This window comes from Hibiscus syriacus, unplaced genomic scaffold, assembly GCF_006381635.1.
Source record: "Hibiscus syriacus cultivar Baekdansim isolate YM2019G1 unplaced genomic scaffold, ASM638163v2 tig00112402_pilon, whole genome shotgun sequence".
In the NCBI taxonomy this organism is placed as follows: Eukaryota; Viridiplantae; Streptophyta; class Magnoliopsida; order Malvales; family Malvaceae; genus Hibiscus; species Hibiscus syriacus.
This window is the reverse complement of record NW_024063323.1, coordinates 3,260,476-3,286,238: the sequence shown is the minus strand read 5'-3', so window position 1 is coordinate 3,286,238 and position 25,763 is coordinate 3,260,476. Positions and strand designations below refer to the sequence as shown.

The window sequence follows — 25,763 nt, the reverse complement described above, 5'->3', positions numbered from 1 at the left end:
TGCTTTGTCTTAATAGAGGTGCTGTGAGCTGGAAAAGTTCGAAGCAAGACACAGTAGTTGATTCTAAAATACATTGCAGCCAGTGAAGCAGCAAAAGAGGTTGTTTGGATCAAGAAGTTCATATTGGAATTAGGGGTTGTTCCTAGCATATCATATGCTGTAGAATGCTGTTGTGACAATAATGGAGCCATTATATAATGATTGTAATAATACTTTAATTTACCGATTTTATTGAATAAAGGCATTGCCGCAATTATTTTCAGTTATATATATGTGTTTAACATATACAAAAGATAATAAAGTCCATATAATGACATAATTGTTATTATTAAAAGATCCATAGTCAAGTATTATTATGGGCATGGACAATAATAATAATCTTAATACTAACATGTTATTGATTGATGAAACGAGTTGTCATTGACATAGAGATGTCAGAATTGATACATGATTACATTGTTAGAGAACAATGTATTGGATTGACCCACCATGAGTATATGTCTTGGATTATTATGTGACAGTCATAACATTGCTCATGGTGATGACTATATGTATGATCCTCAGACTTGAGATCAATATTATCCCAACATATATTATTGTATGTTTTGATGCAGTTAAACAAGCTCCGTAACTGGTTTCTCTATAAAGACTGTTATTGAATATATCTCAATATAAGTGGGTGTGTATGATTAAGATCGGATTTGTCCTTCCTAAATAATAAGAAATATATCACAGGCCACTTGATTGAGTGAGACTAGAAACGCATGACCATGCTCGAATAAGTTGATATGAGATATCATAAACTATTCTTTAATTAAAGTCTACTCTAGATATTAAGAAACAATAGATGGGCTATACAAGTGTGACTATTCCAAAACTTGTGCCTATTCTACATATAATGACATAAGGACGTAATACATAAAAGAGTTAATCACAAGATGATATGTCGAATCATATTTTCTTGTAACTTAGGTGACAATGATATATTGCTAGATGTCACTCATTGTATGTAATATTAGAATTGTTCTAATAATTGTTGCTAACGTTACAATAACCTACAGGGTCACACCCTAGGATTGAAACGAGCAAGGATGTACAATTATTGTACAATACTGAAATATATCTAGAGTTAATATATGTATGTTTGATATACATATGTTTTAATAATCATGAATATTTTAATTCCAATAAATTAAATAAAAATTTAATTAATTTAAAATAATAAAAATCCCTAATATGATTAGGGTAACTCGGATATAAAAAGATATGTTACGTCAAACACTCGTTGAGAACACACATAATCTTCAGTAGTTTTTCTCAAAAATAGTTTTGGGGAAAACAAATATTGCTCTCAATCGGGTGAACTGAGTAGAGGTCGATACGTGATTTTGTGGAGGCTTACGATTTAAACTGATCGACACCACCATCAGTCGTTGTTGTCCTTGTTGTTTTTCAAGGAACCATCTATAAGTATTCTCATCCATTCCTCTCGATTTCAGCTTTACATACTTGGATCGCTGGTGAGACCGTCGAGTTTTGTTTCCGCTGTGTCGTGGGGTGCGCCGACGGTCCCAACATATATATATCTTAGTGTTTGATTTATGAGAAAGAACTCATAAGAAAAAAATTTGTTTTATATCACTATCGAAAGAAAGTGGGGAAGAACCCCTTTTACAATCTGTTTTTCAAAATCCAGAGCCCCTGATTTTTTATGTCCTGATTCGAATCATCCCCTCCCCCTGCATTTTTTTTTTTGGTTATATATCCCCATTACAATGTTAGAATAAAAATTATTCTTCTAATTTTGTTGCGTGGGTTGGTTGACAAGAAGAGGGGAACTATCTCTTGTGGCAGCTGGTGGTATGGCATGGTGAACACAGTGACTGACGTAGGGTTGTTGACGTGGAGCAGAAATTTTCTGCTTGGGACAGGGCATGGCATCGGTAGAAGGTTGGTATAGCTACAACCGGGTCCGAGTCGAGTCTGTCTTGGTCAAGGTTATAACTGGTTTAAAATTGGGCTTGTCTTTTATTTAGTCCGAATGGGCCTGTTGAAATTCAAGACCCAGTTTTGGGCTGGTTGTTTGGCTTGTAATAAATAATAATAATAATAATGATAAATTATCTCCAAACGAAAACCACTATCGACAGCTGCCCCTCTTTTCTATTCTTGTGTTAACAAAAATAGGGCAGACGAAGATATAATGAATTTTTGTTCGGTCGACTCAATGATTTGAAATTTGATGAGAGATTTGCTCCACTGTTTCTTGAGGGTAGATTAGATCAAGAAATATTGATTCATTCCACTCTTCTTCAGGGAAGATTAAATCGAGCTAGATTTGTTCCACTGTCACTCAGAAATATCAAATCTTAAAAAAGAGGGACATGTTTTCAATCTTCTTGAGGGAAAATCAGATCTGGGGACGTTGATTCATTCCACTGTTCCTCGGGGAAGATTGAATCGTGGCAGACTTGTTCCACTTATTCTCAGGGAATATCAAATATTGAAAAGTGAGGGATCTATTTCGCTTCTTCTTGAGAGAAAATCATATCTGGGGATGTTGATTTATTCTACTATTACTCAAGGAATATTAAATCTTGAAAGAGAATGATATGTTTCGCTTCTTCCTGAAGGAAAATCATATATGGGGACGTTGATTAATTCCACTGTTACTCACGAAAGATTGAATCAAGGTAGACTTATTCCGCTGTTACTCAGGGAATATCAAATCTTGAAAGAAAGGGATTTGTTCCGCTTGTTCTTGAGGGAAAATCAAATCTGAGGACGTTGATTAATTCCACTATTACTCAGGGAAGATTGAATCGAGGCAGACTTGTTCCGCTGTTACTCGGAGAATATCAAATCTTGAAATATAGGGATCTGTTCCATTTCATTTTTAGGTAAAATCATATATGGGGATGTTGATTCATTCCAATTTTACCAATGGAATATTGAATTAAGGCAGACTTGTTCGAATATTACTCATGGAATATCAAATCTTGAAAGAGATGGTTATGTTCTACTTTTTCTTGAGGGAAAATCAGATCTGGGGACATTGATTCATTCCACTGTTCTTCAGGAAAGATTGAATCGAGGCAGGCTTGTTTCACTGTTACTCAGGGAATATCAAATCTAAAAAGATATGAATCTGTCCCGCTTATTCTTGAGGGAAAATTAGATATAGAGACGTTGATTCATTCTACTGTTCTTCAGGGAAGATTGAATCGAATTCGATTTGTTTCTCTTGTCTTCAAGAATATCAAATCTAAAATTAATCATTAACCTTTGTTAGCATGTGTTTGAGACTTAGAAAACATCATACCTGAGAGTCTTGGGATGATAATCTTTGGAAAGTGATTTCTCTTATGAGAGCTTATCTTACCTCCACCAAACACGGAAATCTTAATTTGTTATTTTTTTTTTAAATTTTCATTTTTCAGGAGAGACTTAAATGAGAAAATTTGGACATTGTTTTCTCATTTTTTTGAAAAATTTCAATTTTCAGATTAAATGAGAAAATTGTCTCATTTTTCAAAAAAACATGTGAAAACATCCTACCCGAACGTCTTATGGATGGCCCGAAGAATTTATCCTCTTGCTCGAAAGGCTTATAGATGACCCGAAGGATTTACTCATCATGCTCGAAAGACTTACTGATGGCCCGGAGGACTTACCAATTTTGGAAACTTTTTCAAATCAAGTTTAGTTTTTCAAAAAAAATCTATCATGTTTAGAAACCTCTGAAAAGCATACTTAGTTTCTAAAAACACATTAAATAGGTAACATGCATCACTTAAAAAATGATGACTATTTTGTGTATTGTTCACCTCAATTTTTGAGTTTTTGCCACTCTAATGCAATTCCCTACATTTGAGGCTTGAATTCTGATTTTTCTTTTCTCTTCTTTTCTTGAAAATCTGTAAGAAATATGCAGGTATGAAATAATGTACTTAATGAAATAATGCACTTAAATATCTCTAAATGTAGTGCATGAATTTATTGTATGCGGAAATGTTGATCAATATTCTTCTCGCACTAAAGTGGAGACCTCAGTCTTCCTTCACTTGGTCATTTTTGCATAGAACATATAGCAACTCGTCAACTCAGGTCTGTAATCTTCAGAGGATCAGCCTGATCCTCCTGTGGTCTTTGTTTTCAGTCTTCATTTCAGACGAAGTGTTTTCTCTCTCGAATTCTTGCTACGGTCAGTAATATGATCTTGATACCCCTTTCTGTCCTTCGCTCAGTTACCCTTTCAGAGTTGTTTTTCCAGAACTCTACAGTTAATTGATGCTCGAATGGTTTGCTTTACCTGGTAAGCTCTGCTCAAATTCATGGTCTGCTCCTGACACTCGAAGCCGTGAGACTTATTCTCAATGTATTTTCGATCTGAATCTTGTTATCTCAACATGATCTAGGTTTTTTTGTCATGCCCTAATATGGGTATTTTCGTGGCTCCTCCCTACTTGGGTTCCAAAATTCATCCTTGACTGGTTACACTCTTGTATTCTTGTCTTGTGTCAATTTTTTCTTACCCCAGTAAATTTTCCCCTGATAAGATAGGTTTTCTCGACTTGAACTTGTGTTCAATCCAATAGAGCTTTCATCTTTGAAAAAAGAATCCACCATTTCAAGCTTTGGAGACTGTGCAGGTGTTGTTGCCCTGTAGCGGGAAATCAAAGGTCACTGCCTGGAGCTGACCATCGTAGCAGTTGATGGAATATCAGACTGCCTAGGGGAGCCATGAGACACATTCATGCCAATGATGATGGTTGAACCTTAGAAATAAATGGAATTGAAGGCATTTTCCCATTTGCTAACCTCGAACTTAGCCCTCTAAGTTTTGCATTGATTTTTATAAGCAAATTCGTAAAGGTATTGCCATACACTTGTGTGACTATACCAAACTATAAAGATTAGAATTTTATTATTAGGTAAAACACAAAGGAGGAACTGTGGAGCTCCAAGAAGATTAGATTGGATGTCCTCAAACATTTTATCCACTATATCAATAGGAGAGCAGTGTCTATTTTGATTTAACTCTTGAAACCATCAAATGGAGGGACTATCCTAATTTCTTTCCTGTCTCCACATCTAATCAAATCTTGAACAAGGCTATTTGTATCAAATCATGACAAGAAGTTTAAGAACAACCCATCGTTCAATCTTAATTGGCTCCGCTAGTTTCTTGATGTTAAAATTCCATCGTCTATTACATGGAAGGAAATCTTCACCATTCCTCACTTTTAATCTCAGGGTTGTAGAATAAAACATTTGACAACTTATTTATCCTTTCCTGTGTCTTCTGCCTATATTTTTTTCAACCAGGGAAGCTCCTTACATGGTGTTCAGAGTTTTTGTACTGCATTGCAAGGATACCGAAGGATTTAGCTCAGTGGGAATATAAGTGGGACGCTTTGACTTGCCAACATTAATGTATGGGAAATCACCTAAAATAATGCAATTGTATGTTGTGATGATGGACAAAACAATCATATATACTAAGCTTCGTTGTCCCTGTTTCACCATTTTCATTCTTCACATCTTTATGTCTCATTGAAAATAAATGTTTGCTCAATTCAATGATCTTGTATTCCTAAATGATATGGGCCTTCAAAAATGCCCCAACATTTATCATTTCTTGTTGATATGGGCCTTCAAAAATGCCCCAACATTTATTATTTATGGATGATACGAGCCCTCAAAAGTGCCCCCAATATTCATCATTTCTTGCTCCATCATTAATTCTAAGCATGAGATCTGTGTCAAATGTCAACATTATCTTGTTTGAAAATGTTTCTTTTATTTTCAAATTTTGAAAATTCTTGATGAAGATTTTTTTGAAAAATTGTGTCCCATACAATAGGCTCGCAATTAAAAATTTTAAAACATGAGTTTAATGAATATCAAACAAGTTAACTACTCTTTTAATCTTTCAAAACAATCATAGCCCTCTAGAAAATGTCAAAATTACTGACAAATTTAACATATAAGTTGATTTTGAAAAAGGTAAGGTCTTTTAGGTTAACCTTTTTATTATAGCATATATGTCTCTTTGGGCGTCCACTGACTTGAGGAAGTGGTTGTTATGCTCATCTTCTAGAGATACTCACTAGTTCCAAATTCTTAGGGACACGTTTGGGATGTGTCGTGCTTCATCAAGAGCTTTGTAAGACTTCATCTTATGTCGTAGTTGCACAATTTAATATTCAAGCCGCCCTTTCAGGTTTTCAACTCAAATCCTCCTTTGGCTTCAAGACGTTATTCAAAATTTTACGTCTTGAACTCACCTTTATTATTTTTCCTATCATGCATTAAAGATTTTTATAAAACCAATTCTTACAAATAAAAATTAATTCTGAGAAGCTGAATGAAATCTGAAGATAGTCTCTTTCACTTAGAAATCCCTGTATGATTAGAATGGACTTTTCAGGCACGTAACATAGGCCAGGGCTCACGGTTATGAAAGAAAATGATAAATTGGGCAAAACGAGTGTTTAAGGGTAATAGAACCAAGGATCAATTCATTCTAATGCCTTCAATATTTCCTTACTCTACTTGGATCTGTTTGCTACTTGTCTTTTATTTTTTCTTTTGCTTTTTCTGGATCCCATTAGACTATCCATTTTTAGGTTTTCATCCTAGAGTTCATCTCCATTTTCTTATATCTTCAGTATTTCTCGCTCTTCTTGTTGAATCTGAATCTTTGAAACGATTCCACTTGATCAACCTTTTTGTTTGAGGCTCAATGAGTCACTCATCTTGATTTATTTTCTTTATTTTTTTTCATCTTTTTTATTTTTCTCTTCTTCTTTTTCTATCTTTTCTCTTCTCTTTTTCTCTCTTTTCTTTTTTTTCTCTTTTTTCTTCTTCTTTTTCTATATTTTCTCTTTTCTTTTTTCTCTTTTTATCTTCTTTTTTATTTTCTTCTCTCCTCTTTATCTCTATATTTTTTGTGAATTTATTGGATGAGTATAGGACTCCATTTGCTTTGAGCACATTTTTGACCTTTTTGTTTCTTGTATTTGGAACTTCATTTGTTGTTCTTGACTGGATCTGATCTCTAATCACTTTGCATTTGATCTTCCTTTTGGTTTCTCGTTATTTCATGGAGACTTGCCCCTGTAATAAATCTTGAATTGACAGTCTTTACTCCTGCGAGCAAATATCCTTCACCTTGCCCCCTAATGTGGAGGGTGGTCCTTGATTAGGGTCGAATCAGAAAAAAAATAGTTCAGGTTCAAATGGGGACAACAAGGTATATATATTTTCCCTTTTTGTGGAGGGATAAATGAAAGAAGACCGTTCATCATTTCATACACAGAAGTCCTTGCAAAAAGAGGTATCCCCAAGGGGATGAATATTCAAGATTAATTTTTATTTACATGAAAATAATGTAATTAATGCATAATAGAATTATTTAAATCATTCCCTTTATTTATTTTTCTTCTTGCTCGTAGCATACCCCAATTATTCGATCTTTTCTTCAAAAAGTTGATTCATGATGCCCCATCTCGTCTCCTCTTGTAGGAATATTCATGGACTAATGAAAATTTTGCACTTGAGGCCTTCCGATTTTACTAGTATAAAGAAAAATGATGATTTTGTGTCTGAAATGACAAAGATATGACTTTGAAGTCATGTATATATGGAAATGTTGTGTTATAACCAGATCGGTTCTACCCGAGAAGATAAAAGTATGAATTTGGTGTCTCAAAAAAGGTAAAGGTATGACTTTGGAGTCTTAGAAAATGTAGCGTCAAAATTTAGTTTTGATAGTAACCATGAATTATTTAAAAAATCGAGTAATAGTGCTTTTGTGTTTGAACTGGATATGAAATGTCTAATTTTGCCACTTGCCAAAGGTATATAATTCTTGAAAAATAAAAAGAATATTTAATTAATTTGATACTCAAGAGAACTTCAAGATTAAAACTTCTTTAATTGCTTATAACCCAAAAAGTAGCATAAGTTCAATCACCAAACATTTTTACAAAATATTTAGGTAAATAAAGGAAGAACAAAAACAAACTCAAACAAGACACTGCAAGTGAAATAGAGCTTCATGATGAATGAAATGATCTCTTCCTAATTAGAATGCTCCATTACTCATCATATATGTGGATGCTCGACTGGATCTTCGGGTTGTTACAATCTAATGCCCCACTTGCTCATTAGGATGAAAAAGAGCTTCATGATGGATAAAATTATCTCTTCCTAATTAGGATGCACCATTACTCATCAGATATGTAGATGGATTGGATCTTCAGGGTTATTACAATCTAATACCTCAATTTTAATTTTTTTATAATCATATACAATACATATATATATTTATTCATATGTAATATACATATATCATTCAGAGTCGTCAAACTTGAAAACCAATCCACTAATTACTAAAAATTTTGAGTTATTCAAGTTGTATGTTACAACTCGATTTAAACTTGAAATTTTTTTAATCAAATCGAGTTTATGAAATTACAACTCAAATTTAATTCGAGTCGAAAAAAATAATTTTTCGAGTTGAGTAAAGTTTTTCTCGTCCCTAATCAAGAGCATTTAGTAAGTTCAGCCTCTTACATTTAAGATTCAATGAATTCATGAAGTTAGTCTCGAAAGGACCATCCAAAATCTTAGTATAACCCCCCCAGACCCGGTCTGTAAGTTAGACCCAAACCTAAGTGGTCACATATCCCATTCATAGTTTTTTTTTTTTAATTCTTGAAATTCATTAGATATAATATAGAAAAAAATATTAATAATACAGATATATCCAAAACAATAGCAAATACATGTCACCAAACATAACCGAAAAACATATAGAGATATACGTTTGTACAAAATAAGTAGTTGATCTCCCCTGATGCCAAATCTACTAGCTTATGGTGTGTTGTTATCTGAAAAAGGGTAAAAACTACATAATGAGCTAAAAAGCCCAGTGTGCTCCATACAGTATAAAAAAAACATACAGATAAAATCTTTCAATAAAATCGGTTTATGCAACATGTTTTTATTTTTAAACATAAACACTACCCCCATCCGTTCACATCATAAATGTGTAGGTTCCCCAGAACCATACACCTAACCGCACATGCCATTTAGACCCTAAGCACAAAGCCGAGGAGTCTGCAGATAATCTTCCTTCAACAATACCTCCCATTGACAAGATTAAACATGAATGTATTCAAGTGAAAACAATGATTAATCACTTAAAACATAAAAATGTTTCATACTTGGAAACCATATGCAGAAATACAGAAATCAGAATTCAAAACAGTAATATATGGTAATTCAGATGTTAGATAATCAGATTTCAGAAATCGGTATGAAATACCTTAATCCATAAATTATATCGGAATATACAGTAAATCAGATATCAAATACTTGGTATTCAGATGAATCATTTTAAAACAGTAATATAATACTGTCAGGAAACACACCTATAACAGTCTGAGAAATCAGATAGGGAAGCCTACTACTGGGTTTTTCGATCACGCTCTATTGCAGCGCTAGATCCTACGAATTGGAAATATCCATATTGGAATCCTAATATAAATAATCTTAATTTTTTAAAATAATATACGGAAACCTACGGGTAATTCTTGTAGTACGCGGTTCGGGCCGATCTGACGAACGAACAACTCCAGACCTAACTGATCCACGCTCAGGTGAAACACGAGTACCTTCATAAAATATTTTATTGAATCAATTCCTTAACCAAAACTCAAATAAATAATCAAAATATTAAAATACTAATCCTTTTGGGTTCACAAGCTCGATTCGGGGATTTCAGGTCAGAATTTGGCAAAACGGACTTCGGAATCAGATTCAGAACGTCGAAAAACATAAAGTATGACCTTCTGAAATTCTGAATTCTTGGTCAAAATAAAAGTCAACAGGTTTGACTGACGATTTGGAGACTTTCGGGTTTGAATTTGGTGAAACAAACCCCAAAAACGGATTCGGAACATCAAAAAATGTCGGATAGGTATTCTCGGAAAAGATTAACGGCCGTTTAATGGTCGGTCAAAGTTCTGGTCAAAGGTGATCAAGATATGAACAACCATTTTACAAAAATAACATCATTTTCAAAAAAATTACCAAAATATCACCATTTTCAAAATAATTACTAAAATATCATTTTCTAAAAAATTACGAAATTATTTTTTTTAAATTACGAAAAAAACACCTTTTCAAAATAATTACCAGAATAGCACCCTTTTCCAAATAATTACCAGAATAGCACCTGGGTCAACGGGTCGGGTCAACAGGTTGGGTCGGGTCGGGTCAACAGGTCAGGTCGGGTTGTAACCGGTCAAACCGGTCATTTTGACCTTCCCCACGCGCAGTAGGGGTGCATGGGACGTCTTGCGGTAGCATATAATTCACGGAAAAATTCTAAAAATTATTTTCAGCAATTTCGAGGTACTTACAAAGCTCGGTTCAAATTTTTGAATAGCAAAGAGTTCGATTTCAACAAAATCAAAAACTTTGATCGCTTCACCTCCCCACGTGCCGCCGTCGACGGAGACCAATGATGACACAGGCGAACTCGGAACGGCACAAGGAACACGATGGTGCGGGAGGTGTCTAAACGGAGCAACGATCGGCGATGAATTTAAGATTTTCTTGGTGATTGAGCTAAAAACGTCGAGACTTTGACTTGAAATTCACGGCGTTTGACAGCGTTCACTTCAATTAATTTAAGGGGTTTGTTCCTCACTCGATGATGAACACGATGGTGTTTTCAAAAAGACTATCAGAGGTTGGACGACGTCGGGATCGTGGTTAGAAGTTAGGGCTTGAAAGGAAGAAAACTTATAAATTTTTGCTTAATAATTCACCCCCCACGCACATCTGATTCTCCATTTAATAGAGTGTCTGCCGACACTTTTTTTGGGTAAATTCAGGGCTTAGTCCCTAAATTTCCTTAAACTCTACAACAACCTACAAGTTTTGAAAACTTTCAATTTAGTCCCCAATTTTTACCAATTACATAATTAAATCCTCAAATTTCAATTAAATATTATTTTCAAATTTCCAGGTTGTTACAATTCTCCTCCTCTACAAGAAATTTCATCCTCAAAATTTACCTTATGAAAATAGATGAGGAAATTGAGCCTCCATTGACTCCAATGTCTCCCAAGTAGCTTCTGATGGGCTACGATTACTCTACTGAACTTTGACCATTAGAATACGCCTATTCGAAGAACTCGCTCATCTCTCTCTAAAACCTGAATAATGTGATCCGGATCTGGACGGTATCACCTCAACATAGACACATGAAGAACATCATGAATACGACTGAGCTGGGGAGGCAACTCAAGCTAATAAGCAACAGGTCCAACTTTCTTCAAAATACGATACGGCCCAATAAATCGCGGACTCAGTTTACCCTTACGTCCAAATCTCAATACCTTCTTCCATGGGGATACCTTGAGAAAGACCTGATCTCCAACCTCAAACTCGATATCCTTATGTCGCTTATCTGCGTATGATTTCTGCCTATCGAATGCCTCTTTTAAGTGATCATGGATCAATCTGACAGTATCTTCAGTCTCTCGAACCAAGTCTAGACCCAAAGTTTTTCTATCATGCAACTCTGTCCAACATATAGGAGTACAACATCTACGTCCATACAGAGTCTCGTACGGTGCCATGCGAATACTCACCTGATAACTATTATTGTAAGCGAACTCAACTAATGGCAAGAAATCTTCCCAACTACCATGGAAATTAATCACACAACCCCGTAACATATCCGCCAACACATGAATTACTCGCTCAGACTGTCCATCAGTCTGATGATGAAAAGATGTACTGAAATTCAAACGAGTACCCAGAGCCTCGTGCAAAGCCTTCCAGAACCTGGAAGTGAACCTTGGATCTCGATCAGATATGATAGACAATGGTATACCATGAAGTTTAACAATCTCCGAAATGTACAACTTAGCCAATTTGTCTAGAGAATAGTTAATCTGTATATGGATAAAGTGCGCTGACTTGGTGAGTCGATCAACAATTACCCAAATAGAATCCTTTTTTGAAGGAGTCAGAGGAAGACCAATAACGAAATCCATCGTAATGCGCTCCCATTTCCACTCAGGAATCTTAATTGACTGTAACAATCTAGATGGATGCTGGTGTTCTGCCTTAACCTGCTGACAAGTCAAACACCTCGCCACAAAATCTGAAATATTATTTTTCATACCAGTCCAGAAGTAGTGCTCTTTGAGATTATTGTACATTTTGTCCCTGCCAGGATGAATAGTATAAGGACTACTATAAGCCTCGTGAAGAATAACCCGTCTCAACTTATCATCTTTAGGAACGCAGTAACGACCGTGAAAACACAAAATACCATCATGATCCACAGTATACTCTGAACTCGATCCTTGCTTAACTTGCTCAATAATGGGAAGCAATGAGCTATCCAGAAGTTGTTTGGTCTTAATCTCATCGGCCAAAGTAGGTTTAACCTGCAACTCTGCTAACAAACTATTATCGTCAAATAAATTCAAGTTGGCGAATAAGGCTCTGAGATCTGATATCGTCTTACGGCTCAAGGCGTCTGCTACTATTAGCTTTCCCTGGATGATATTCTATCTTTAAATCATAGTCCTTTAAAAGCTCCAACCAACGACGTTGTCTCAAATTTAATTCTTTCTGAGTAAGTAGATATTCAGACTCTTATGATCAGTATACATATAACACTTTTCTCAGTAGAGGTAGTGTCTCCAGATCTTTAAAGCAAAAAACACAATAGCTAACTCCATATCGTGAATAGGATAGTTACGCTCATGCAGCTTTAACTGACGCGAAGCATAAGTGACAACCTTCCCATCTTTCATCAAAACACATCCTAATCCAGAGTGAGAAGCATCACTTTAGACAGAAAAATCTTTTCCAGATTCAGGCTGAATCAGCACTGGGGCTTGAGTTAGAACAGTCTTCAATTTCTCAAAGCTAGTTTGTTAGTTCTTAGACCAGACAAATGGAACATTTTTCCTCAATAGTTTCATCAGAGGAGCTGCAATAAGGGAGAACCCCTCAACGAAACGACGGTAGTAACCAGCTAAGCCCAAGAAACTACGGATCTCAGAAACGTTCCTGGGTTGCTTCCAGTTCAGAATAGCTTCCACTTTGCTTGGATCCACCCGAATACCATCAGCAGAAACGATATGTCCAAGAAAAGTCACTTCGCTGAGCCAAAACTCACACTTGCTCAACTTAGTGTATAGCTTATTCTCCCTTAGAGTCTGTAGAACAATCCTTAAATTCTCCTCATGTTCTGCTTCACTTTTAGAATACACCAATATGTCATCAATGAACACAACTACAAACTGGTCCAAATAAGGTCGAAACACCCTATGCATCAGATCCATAAAAGAAGTAGGGGCATTTGTTAACCCGAATGACATCATTAAAAATTCATAATACCCATACCGAGTACGGAAAGCAGTCTTCGGAATATCTGAGTCTTTCAGCCATAGTTGATAATACCCAGACCTCAAATCTATTTTTGAAAAGATAGAAGCCCCTCGAAATTGGTCAAATAGATCATTGATCCTGGGCAGAGGATATTTGTTTTTAACCGTGAGCTTGTTTAGCTTCCTATAATCAATACAGTCTCAATGTCTCGTCTTTCTTCATGACAAAGAGAATTGAGGCTCCCCATGGTGATACAATGGGTCGGATAAATCCCCTATCCAACAACTCCTGAAGTTGGACTTTCAGTTCTTTAAGCTCCTTTGGGGCCATACGATAAGGAGCCATTGAAACCGGAGTGGAACCATAATAGACTTCAATCTCAAACTCAACTTCTCTATTCGGAGGTAATCCAGGCAATTCCTTGGGAAACATCGAGAAATTCCTTAACAATCTGGATGCCTTCAATATCATATTAGGAAACTCCTAGTATCCAATATATAACCAAGAAACGCCTCAGAACCTTTCCTGATCATCTTCTCAGCTACCAAAGCAGACACAACATTCGTCAGAAATCCACGGCGTTCCCCGATCATTACAATTTTTCGATTATCTGGGGTCTTCAGAAAAGCTCTCTTGGTCTCAAAATCAATATTTACTCGATGTATGTCCAACCAATCTACGCCGAGAATCAAATCAAACTCTTCCAAAGGTAACTCCATAAGGTCTGCCAGAAAAATCTCCCCATTGATCTCTATAGGACACTTTCTAAAAATACGATCCAACACAATGAACTTGCCTAAGGGACTTTGAACTATCACCGAATGCTCAGTATTCTCAACAGGAATATTTAGACCCTCAGAAACGGAATGTGATACATAGGATTTGGTAGTGCCACTATCAAACAATGCAAAGTAGGGAACTGAATGAATAGTAACAGTACCTGCAGTCACATTAGGCCCATCACGATCTTGTCGAAGCCTGGCAGTGTAAACCAATGCAGGTTGTTTGGCCTCAGATCTGACTGGAGCCTACTCTGAGATGCTCGGCCTCTATTAGCCGATCCTGGTGCTCTTCCCTAAATATGACTCACTACTAGAGTCTGAACAGTACTCTGAGTACGAGCGGGAGTACGAGCTGGTGTCTGAACTGTAGTAACTGACACTGGACAATCCCTTATAATATGGTCACCAGAACCACATCTAAAACAGGTGCCAAATTTTCTCCTGCATTCCCCCAAGATGATGTTTCCCACAATAATCACATGTCTGCAAAAGTTGTAACCCAGAAGATCCACCATGTCTAGAAGGCTGAATAGCTGAAGAACCAGATGCAGCAGGTCTGACACTCACACCGCCTCTCTGAAAGGAATCACTCATGCCTCTCTTGCTAGGATATGCAGAAGAATCAACAGAACTAGAAGGCCTCCTGAATCGGTTTTGAGCCTGATCACTGTCTCTCTTGCGCTCCATACCCAATCGCTCTATTTTCTCCGCAGTCTTGGCTATCTCAACCAAGGTATCAAAATTTCTATCCCGGTGAGTAGCAACTCGGCTCCTGATTTCATACCTGAGTCCATTCTCGAACCTCAAGCATCTATCTACCTCAGTGTCAACAAGTCTAGGGGCATAACGACTCAATCGGATGAACTCCACCTCGTAAACCATAACAGACATATTACCCTACTTCAGATCCTGAAACTCCTGGCGTCGCTCTTGCAGATATCTCTCCCCAATATAGCGACTCCGAAAACGTGTCTTGAAAAGATCCCATGTTAACTGGTTTCTCGGAATACTACCAGAAATTGATTGCCACCATCTATATCTCTTTTTCTTCAACATAGTTAGGGCCCCCTTCAACTTCTGTTCAGGTCTGAGGTCCATCTCATCCATAATCCTCTCCGTGTCCTCCAACCAATATTCAGCTTCTGTCGGAGGTCCACCAGTAATACCCTCGAATGGAACTACACCAGCAGCAACCAGAGAATTTGAAATCTCAATCGCAGTCATATTACTAGGGGCTCTGGCAGCTCTCTGAAACATGCGTAATATAGCTCTATTAATGGCGTCTTCGTTCATGTCAGTATCCTCATCTCCAGTGACGGGAGGGTCTCTCACAGGAGTAAACTGGTCATCATGAGAAAGGGTTGGATTTACTTGCGGAACAGGAAGATCACGTGGAGACATCGGATCGTCTATCGTAACAGAAGGTCGAGTGACTCGTCCTCGACCACGGCCACGTCCTGTCCTACGACCTCTAGCAGCACTCATTGTTGGATCTATCAGGCTCTACAGAAAGAATTTGAAACATATGTCAGATTAGCATCAGAGATCTCGAGAGAACTTTAAATCATAAAATAAGGTGACATTTTTTTTCTTCAAAATTTCTTAAAAACCCAAAGTTTAGGACTCATATACAGTCCGAGTGTTTAAAATCGAAAGCTCTGATACCACCAAATGTAACCCCCCCAGACTCGGTCTGTAAGTTAGACCCAAACCTAAGTTGTCACATATCCCATTCAGAGTTTTTTTTATTTTTAAAATTCTTGAAATACATTAGATATAATATAGAACAAAATATTAATAATACAGATATATCCAAAACGATAGCAAATACATGTCACCAAACATAACCGAAAAACATATAGAGATATACGTTCGTACAAAATAAGTAGTTGATCTCCCCAGATACCAAATCTGCTAGCTTACGGTGTGTTGTTATCTGAAAAAGGATAAAAACTACAGAATGAGCTAAAAAGCCTAGTGTGCTCCATATAGTATAAAAAAACATACAGATAAAATCTTTCAATAAAATCGGTTATGCAACATGTTTTTATCTTTAAATATGAACATTACCCCATCCGTTCATATCATAAATGTGTAGGTTCCCCAAAACCATACACCCAATCGCACATGCCATTTAGACCCTGAGCACAAAACCGAAGAGTCTACAGATAATCTTCCTTCAACAATACCCCCCAATGACGATATTAAACATGAATGTATTCAAGTGAAAACAATGATTAATCACTTAAAACATAAAAATGTTTCATACTTGGAAACCATATGCAGAAATACGGAAATCAGAATTCAAAACAGCAATATATGGTAATTCAGATGTCAGATAATCAGATTTCAGAAATCGGTATGAAATACCTTAATCCAGAAATTATATCGGAATATACAGTAAATCAGATATCAAATACTTGGTATTCAGATGAATCATTTTAAAACAGTAATGTAATACTGTCAGGAAACACAACTGTAACAGTCTGAGAAATCAGATAGGGAAGCCTACTATTGGGTTTTCGATCACGCTCTGCTGCAGCGCTAAATCCTACGAATTGGAAAAATCCATATTGGAATCCTAATATAAATAATCTTAGTTTTTTTTAAATAATATACGGAAACCTACGGGTAATTCTTGTAGTACGCGGTTCGGGCCGATCTGACGAACGAACAACTCCAGACCTAACTGATCCACGCTCAGGTAAAAAACGAGTACCTTCATAAAATATTTTATTGAATCAATTCCTTAACCAAAACTAAAATAAATAATCAAAATATTAAAATACTAAGCCTTTTGGGTTCTCATGCTCGATTCGGGGATTTCGGGTCAGAATTTGGCAAAACGGACTTCGGAAGATTTAGAACGTCGAAAAACATAGAGTATGACCTTCTGAAATTCTGAATTCTTGGTCAAAATCAAAGTCAACGGGTTTGATTGACGATTTGGAGACTTTCGGGTTCGAATTTGGTGAAACAGACCCCAAAAACAAATTCGAAACATCAAAAAATATCAGTATATGTATTCTCGAAAAAGATTAACGGTCGTTTAATGGCTGGTCAAAGCCGGTCAAAGTTCTGGTCAAAGGTGATTAAGATATGAACAACCATTTTACGAAAATAGCATCATTTTAAAAAAAATACCAAAATATCACCATTTTCAAAATCATTACTAAAATATCATTTTTTTAAAAAAAATTAATAATTATTTTTTTAAAATTACGAAAATAGCACCCTTTTCTAAATAATTACCAGAATAGCACCCGGTCAACGGGTCAACGGGTCGAGTCAACGGGTCGGGTCGGGTTGTAATCGGTCAAACCAGTTTAAAGCCGGTTAAACTGGTCATTTTGACCTTCCCCATTGTAGTGGCGGCGCATGGGAGTGTATGGGACGTCTTCCGGTAGCGTATAATTCACAGAAAAATTTATAAAAGTTATTTTGAGCGATTTCGAGGTACTTACAAAGCTCGGTTCAAATTTTTGAACGACAGAGAGCTCGATTTCAACAAATCGAAAACTTTGACCACTTCACCTCTCCACGCGCCGCCGTCGACGGAGACCAATGATGACACCGACGGACTCGGAACGACACAAGGAACACGATGGTGCGGGAGATGTCGTAAACGGAGCAACGATCGGCGATGAATTTAAGATTTTCTCGACGATTGAGCTAAAAAAACGTCGAGACTTTGACTTGAAATTTATGACGTTTGACAACGTTTCACTTCAATTAATTTAAGGAGTTTGTTCCTCACTCGATGAACACGATGGTGTTTTCAAAACGACGATCAGATGTCGAACGACGTCGGAATCGTGGTTAGAAGTTGGGACTTGAAAGGAAAAAAACTTATAAATTTTTACTTAATAATTCACCCCCCACGCACATCTGATTCTCCAATTAATAGTGTATGCCGACACTTTTTTTTGGAAAATTTAGAGCTTAATCCCTGAATTTTCTTAAACTCTACAACTTATAAATTTTAAAAACTTTCAATTTAATCCCCAATTACACAATTAAATCCTCAAATTTCAATTAAATATTATTTTTAAATTTCCAGGTTGTTACACTTAGGTTATGAACTAACTAATAGCATAAATGTTCATCCTTTCACATAAGTGAATTCATCAAGCTATTATTACTAGGATAATCAAAAACTGAAATACGAATCCATTAGAAACAAAAGCTCAACATTATATATGTACATTATTCGAAATATAGTGATGGGAAGAAATTAACACTATACACATACAATTACGTTATAATCACAACAGACTTGCGCCTTAAAATTAACACGTTCCTCCAAACATCTTCGGGTGTACACCCCAAGTGAGAAAGTTGAACCCAATCAGTATTATTCTCTTAAAAAGAACGAATTCAACAAAAAAAATATAAAAATATAAAATAATTGTAATTTTTATGCGTAAAATAATGAATTGGAACTTAATATTTATATGGGCAAAGCAGAGATAAATCAATAAATAATAATAAGACAATTATCATAAAAAACCTTAACCACCCTTGATACTTTTTATAAAAAATAATAATAATCTGAAACAAAAACCAAAATTTACATAATTATTGAGTACCTGAAACATCATGGCGACGTGTGCAAATACACCCAAAAAGAAGACATTAATACATGGATTGATGGGTCTACCACTTATCTTTGCAAATGAAATCGATGGTAACTTGGAAACTTATACTACTATCCATTTTGGATAACTCTTTAGGCTGCAAACAAGATTGGGATCTTAGCAAAAGCATACCTCGTGCTCCACATGATGCAACCATGTCGTTTTTGTCATTCCAACTCGTGCCACAGTCCAATGTTGCAACTCGCTTCAGCTTACAATCCGAAAACCAACTCTTTCAAAGTTCTTATCGGTGATTCGTATCCGTGCACAACGGTGTCTCTCCATAGTGCCATTCCTGTTGGAAAAGGGTAAAACTAAATAGATGCATCAAAATTTTAAGGTATTAAAAAAAAACATTAGATTTGTTTTCCCTTTGCCATCTTTATGTCTCTAGTTGATGAGAAAGGGACATAGGATAGAAAATACGAGTTAGACAGGGTGGAGAGACAACCTAGCCATGAAATTAAACCGACCGTTGCAGCAAAGAAGAATTCCCGGCCGATAGAGTTGAAACTGGAACGACAAAACGATCAAGACATTTTCATGATAAAAATTGCACCTATTCATACTAAATCATATAGCCTCCTTACAAGTATAAGCATACAATGTTGGCGTAACCATAAAAGAGAGTTGCCCAGGTAGAACCAGTGAACCTGCAAACTCGGCAATGTCATGAAAAATTAGGACAAAGTCAAACCACAAAATGAATAACAATCCAGTCTGAACTCTGATGTCACTTGTAATTCAGTCTGCTTAGTCCAGCATTTTCTGGTTTCGCTGCCGTGCGCACAGGGTCCAAATAGTTTATACAAATAAAAAAGGTTGAAAGAATGCATTACCACATAAAATCGCGAATAAATAGTGCACGTGGGATCATAAGTCCATTTCCAATCATAGCAAGCAACATTGAAATTGCTGATAGGCCCTTAATATTATCAGGATTAAGAAAATTCGTCCACTGAAAAGGAAGCACAAATTTTAGTCAGCTATGCATGTGAATTAGCCGATTTTACTTATCAAAGCCTCACATACAGAATTTCGAACACGAATTACCATTTGTGAAACTGGCATCCACATAAAAAGGAGAGTCGCCGTCCATCCAGAAATAGCTCCCACAAATTTGACACCTTTCTCCGAAAGTTTTCCCATATGTTTCTGCAAATCTCAGCGAGAGCAAGTTAAAAAGAAATTTTAATCAAATCACTCGAAACATAAAATTTAACGATATCAGAGAAGCATATAGATATTACCATAGTAACAGCTGCTACAGCTAGAAAAAATGCTACTGCCCCTGGCAAGATGCTATTGGGTATGTATGGGACAAATGTGGACCACATTATCTGCACCCATAACGGTTCAAAAGAAGGTGAGAGACTTGAAATAAACACACACACATATAGAATTCAATGAATGAACTGTAAATATATCCTGTTTGAGTTTGTGTGCATGGGAGCGGTTAAGTGCAAGCATAAAACAGCGGGACAAGAGTTTTACCTGGGGAAGCACCGAAAGTCCACCAACAGTAATAAAATCTTCCCAAAATTGCCAGATTGTTGTGTTGAGCATATCATAATAATTCAAAAAATTTAAAACGAGTCCAGAGCCCACAACAACAGAAGTGGCCATGAAATAAGGGAAAGGCATTGCTTCTGCCACTGCAAGCTGAGCAATCACCACATATGTCGATACCACTCCTAGAGCTTGCACCACAACTGCCTCCTTTTCCTTTTTCTTGGCAAAATACGAAAGCAATGAAAGGTTTCCCAGCAAGCCGGTGCACATTCCCTGCATTTACAACACTTCCTTAGGTTCCTCAAATCAACATCTTCATCCAGTCCATTTGCTAAATTTCAAGAAATACATCAAAATTTAAGGTCATCAAAGTTCCATATAAAGGTAATAAATTACTGCTCGGAACCATTAAAATTAAGCTAACTCGAGTGATAAATACAGGTTTTTGTACTGTTTATTCGACTGACCAAAAGTGGAGAAAACCGAATACATGATTCCACAACAAAACATAAACATAAACAACTTGGTATCTATTTTCTATTTACATATTGTTCCCCACCACCAAGCAAAAAATAATGCTGAATTCATTGTTCCATTGCTCTCATATCACCGATGTGTTCTTGAACACTTAAATTTTGGATTCAAGATATCATAAAAAATATATTAAGAAAACAACTATAAATAATAATAAAAACCCATATAAATCATAAGTAAACCACAAGTTGTAGATTACCAGCCATGGAACTGCCAAAAGGGCAGTCTTATTCCCAGCCAGAAGATTGCGTGCGTTGAGGATGATCTGAGGCAACTGAAGCAATAAAAAGGGTATATTCGCCGCCCCAGAAAACGCAGATGTCAATGAATCCCATTGCTCATAGTCCTTACTACGCTTAAAATCCACTGATCCCTTTCAAATTACAACAAAAATAAGAATACGGTGAACACATTTTAACATAACCTGCACAAATTCAGCTCCGTTAAGTTAATCGTTAAACCACAAAACTCTTCCGTTTCTTTGCTTTGCTTTCCCAAACCTGGAATCATGAAGTTGCAAGTAATCCACCACATTTAATTTTTGAAAATAGGGTCTTAAAAAATATTAATAAGGAAAAAAAAGAGAGAAGAAACCTTCAAATTTTAATCTTCTTAAGTTTTGGGCAGTGAAAAACTGAAACACGGTCTTACCAATTAATCTGCCATTTCCCCAAAATCTACAGGTTCAATTTAATGCCTTATTCGATTGGTCAAAACTCAATGATAAAATAAATAAATAAATTGAAGGGAAAAAAAAGAGTGAAAGTGAACATTTTTTTTTTGTTTCTCATGTGTAAAACCACCCACACACCCCAAAAAAAATCAACTTGTTTATTATAAATGAAATGTCAATGTCGATAGATTTTTGAAAGAAATGGTTATCTACCTTGTGAAGTGGGTGAGGAACGTCGGATTCAAGAGCTCGAATCGGGCAGACTCGGTGGCGGAGCTGGAGGAACGAGTGTTGACTCAGAGGCAACTTGTTCTTACTGGAAGAGAAGCACTTAGATGGAACTAAACGTTTAGGGAAACCGCAGTTTCGAGAACACAAAGAAAACTGGGCATTAGCAGCAATGGAAGCCATCGGCAAAATCAAAGAATCAATCATTGGAGCCAAGAAAAGAAAGAAGCTTTTTTTGGTTATTCAGATTGAGAGTCTGTTTTGGAGAGGATACGGACTGCAGAGGTGACACGTGGAAAGTCATAGACGACGGTAGGATATTATTTCATTGTGTCGATGTGAGATTAACATCTGAAGATATTTTAAAGCCACTTCGCAGTATGAATCTCATTGATTATTTTTTTTTTTGGTTATTCATATCCCTTTTACACTCTATAATTATACATTATCAAAATCTAAAATTATTATTTTTTAAGGAAAAAGGTGTATTATATTTTTATCAAATATTTATCAATAACTTTTAATAATTTACATTTTCCGATCTTTACTTGTGTTTTGACCTAATGATGAAATTACCTCCCTTACCCCATTACATGGAATAAGGGATATTCATTTTTTTAAAATATTTTAATTCTTAACGTTTTAATTAATCTTACTGAAATAAATTATTAGTCAACTAATAATTTTACATATATTTAATTATTGACATAGCACATACTACGATATTTCTTTGAATGACGTGACACATATTCTGTTAGTAATTAAGTATATTTAAAAAATATGTTAGTAACATGTGTTGATCATTAAAGGGTAAACTATACAAATAGTCACTAATGTTTGAGTAAGTTTTCGTTTTCACCATTGATGCTTTAAAAGTCGCAAATCAGTCACTAACATTATCGTTTGTTACAAATTGGTCCCCGACGTTAACAGACGTTAGCAAGCGTGATGAAAAACACACGTGGACCGTTATCTGCTTACGTGGATGGTTGACTGCCACAGTGGAGAACTGTTGGAATCCCTTTGACCGATGTTTTACTAAATATTTAATGAAAATTTAATTAATAAATAAATTAAGGGGGGAAATCAAGGTTTAATAATAAATTTGTTCATTATTTGTTGCTTTTCAAACATATCATCTTCACTTTTGTTCTTGTGTTCTTTTTTATGCTCAAACTCAACAACGGAAACAATCCAACCAACTTTCAACAATGGCAGCCATAAGAGCAAAATAGCAAGAACTTTTCAAAGGGTCGTCAACCTGAGAACCGCTACAAAAATTGCTTCAAGCAATGGGATTGGAAATGGCTCCCACGGCGGCTCCGATGTTAACCGAAGAGGTGTTGCCTTGGAAGCTCTGGTGGCCATGGTTTTCGCCAGTGTCAGTTCCATCAAAGCTGCTTACGTCGAGCTACAAATGGCTCAAAACCCTTATAACAGCGACGCCATTCAAGCCGCCGACCAAGCTGTCATAGAACAACTCAAAGTTCTTTCGGAGCTAAAGTACAAGTTTTTAAAGCATGAGCTTGATGTTTAACAACAATTCAGTTTGATGCTCGCTGAGATCCAAGAACAACAAAGCTTGATGTGCACTGACGAGATCAATATCAAGAAGCTGGAATCTGATATCGAAAGAAAAGTTGCAGACATTGCTTTACACCATAAATAGCTCAAAGATTGCACCTTTTTAAAAAGATCCATGGAGAAGAAACTAAACGAAAGTGGGCTTCTTTCAATGTTCGATAATATCAAATTCACAATGTTGAATCCAAGTGATTTCGTTCAAGTTTTGTACTTTCCAATGAAATTTGTTTGTAGTTTCGTGATGTTGATGGTGAAGGAGATGGAGATGGAGATAGCAAAATGGGATGTTGATGTAGCTGTTAAAAGTATTGAGCCTGTTACCATTCTAGCAAAGCAAATCCATCGATGCTTTGTCTTTGAATTATTTGTGTGTAAAACAATGTTAGAAGGCTTCGTTTCTCATGATTTCGGGGTCACAAAGGAGGAATATTTCAACGAATTCAAGAGCTTGAAAAATGCTCAGCCGAAATCCTTTCCAGTTCAAAACCCATATTTTTCTTTTGTTAAGTTCTCCATAGCCAAGTACCTCAAGCTTGTTCATCCTAGAATGAAATGTTCATTTTTTGGGAACTTGAACCAGAGGAAGCTTGTTATCAATGGTGAGTTTCCATATACGCCTTTTTTCACAGCTTATGCAGAGATGGGAATACGATTTTGGCTATTTCGTTGCTTGGGGTTTTCGATGAGTGAACAAGTTTCAGTCTCAAGTGAAGAAGAATTGTGGATTTCTCTTTCTCTCTCTCAAACCCTCTTTGAAACTGATTCTCTCATAGAGGAATGAAAGAAGAAAAGGTTTAAAGATTTGAAAAGGGTTAGACCTTTTTCTTTTATTATTATTAAACCTTGATTTTCCTCGTTAATTTATTTATTAATTAAACTTTCATTAAATATTTGGTAAAACACTGGTCAAAGGGATTCCAACAGTTCTTCACTATGGCGATCAACCATATAGGTAAGTAGATAACGGTCCACGTGTGCTTTCCGTCACGCCTGTTAACGGTTGTTAACATCGAGTGACCAATTTGTAACAAACGATAAAGTTAGTGACTGATTTGTGACTTTTGAAACATCAATAGTTAAAACGAAAACTTACTCAAACATTAGTGACCATTTATGTAGTTTACCCTTATTAATAAAATAATATTTTTTTAACAAGACGCACTTTAAACAAAAATTAAAATATTTTAAAAAATCCAAAATCAAAATAACCATTTATATAAACATTAAAAATAATTTTATATTATATCTATTTAATTCATAAACATTTTAACCCAAAAGCTTTCTTCCCTAGTTTTGGGCTTCCGTAAACAAAATCTCCCTAGCTATTAAGCTGAAAGTAGAAGCTGCAAAATCCTTAGTTACTCCAGTTTAGAGATGAATTTAGAAGAAGGTGGTCGATTTTTTTAAAAATTTTAATTTTTATATATCTTAAATATTTTTTTATTAAAAATTTGCTTTCATCTCTCCGTAAAATTTTATAAATTTATATCTCTTTTAAAATTTTATAAGTCATTATCCTCTGATATAAAATCTCGCCCCCACCAATTATCCACCATCTTTTGGAGCTATTTCAAGATACTTAAGAGTTTCTATTCCTTCCTTTAATATACATCAAATTTCGTGTTTTGAACAATTCTCCACGTGGGTTGCTTGTATTTTCCATTGTATATTCTGGGTTTAATATTTTTTTTTCCTTTCAGTATACTAGCTTCAGGTTTTGATAAAGAGAAGAAAAATAAAAGAATTGGGTGTTTTTCTTTTTAATGAAACACATGACAAGAGCTGAAAAGGTTGGGGATGGAAAGCGATTTCAAAGACGGGCAATGGATAAAGGATGAATTCTATTACATAAGATTCAGAGAGAAGGCGGAGTAGAAAAAAAACTGGAGCTTTTTTACGGTGTTTTTGCATCAAATGTATCTGAAGATGATCATTCATTCTTGGCATTTGCGATGGAAAAAGGAATGGGAAATGAATTTAAAGAGGTCGGGGTTTGCTACAGTTGGAGGAAAATAAGAGTCTGTGTCAGCCAGTCATATAATACTGTAAACAATAAGTGTTGTTGAACATTGATTCTTCTTGAGGTAGCAGATGAAAAAGCTTTTGACACTTCATTTGGGTGAGTTATATGAATTGATTAGACATGTCATACCATACTGTATTAAGTGTTGTTGAGCATTGATTCTTCTTGTCTAATTCATCTCAATCATCATTATTTTGTACGTCTCCTGGATGTGAAGTTTCACCCGGAAATAGTCAAGTAATTTAAGAGGAAGTATATGGAATGAAAAATCTAATTTAAGATTAAAAATGCCAATTTTATAGGTAATTAAAAATATAATAAAAATCATAATATTTTAAGTTGGACGCAACCTGAAA

The 25,763-nt window shown here is 35.8% G+C and overlaps 1 protein-coding gene and 1 long non-coding RNA gene across 2 annotated transcripts; one reads left to right on the top strand and one right to left on the bottom strand.

Annotated features, from left to right (window-relative positions):
- Window positions 1-5,752: 5,752 nt before the first annotated feature.
- LOC120179152 lies at window positions 5,753-23,982 on the top strand. Its single transcript, XR_005521582.1, has 3 exons — window positions 5,753-5,764; window positions 11,648-11,651; window positions 23,848-23,982. It is a non-coding gene; the product is annotated as an uncharacterized LOC120179152 (long non-coding RNA).
- LOC120179151 (maltose excess protein 1, chloroplastic-like) lies at window positions 18,931-21,998 on the bottom strand. The gene is made up of 9 exons (XM_039184837.1): window positions 21,786-21,998; window positions 21,099-21,272; window positions 20,348-20,638; window positions 20,104-20,193; window positions 19,907-20,008; window positions 19,693-19,811; window positions 19,444-19,506; window positions 19,305-19,366; window positions 18,931-19,148 (listed from the first exon to the last, which is right to left on the bottom strand). Exons 1-9 carry the CDS (start codon window positions 21,981-21,983, stop codon window positions 19,066-19,068), a joined length of 1,182 nt encoding a protein of 393 aa, XP_039040768.1. The 5' UTR covers window positions 21,984-21,998; the 3' UTR covers window positions 18,931-19,065.
- Window positions 23,983-25,763: the final 1,781 nt, after the last annotated feature.

Coding starts and splice junctions, on each gene's coding strand:
- LOC120179151 (XM_039184837.1), bottom strand. CDS start 21,983: ATGGCTTCCATTGCTGCTAATGCCCAGTTTTCTTTGTGTTCTCGAAAC. Junction 19,812..19,906: donor GGATGCCAGTTTCACAAATG/GTAATTCGTGTT, acceptor CTTCCTTTTCAG/TGGACGAATTTTCTTAATCC. Junction 19,507..19,692: donor TTTATTCGCGATTTTATGTG/GTAATGCATTCT, acceptor CCGAGTTTGCAG/GTTCACTGGTTCTACCTGGG.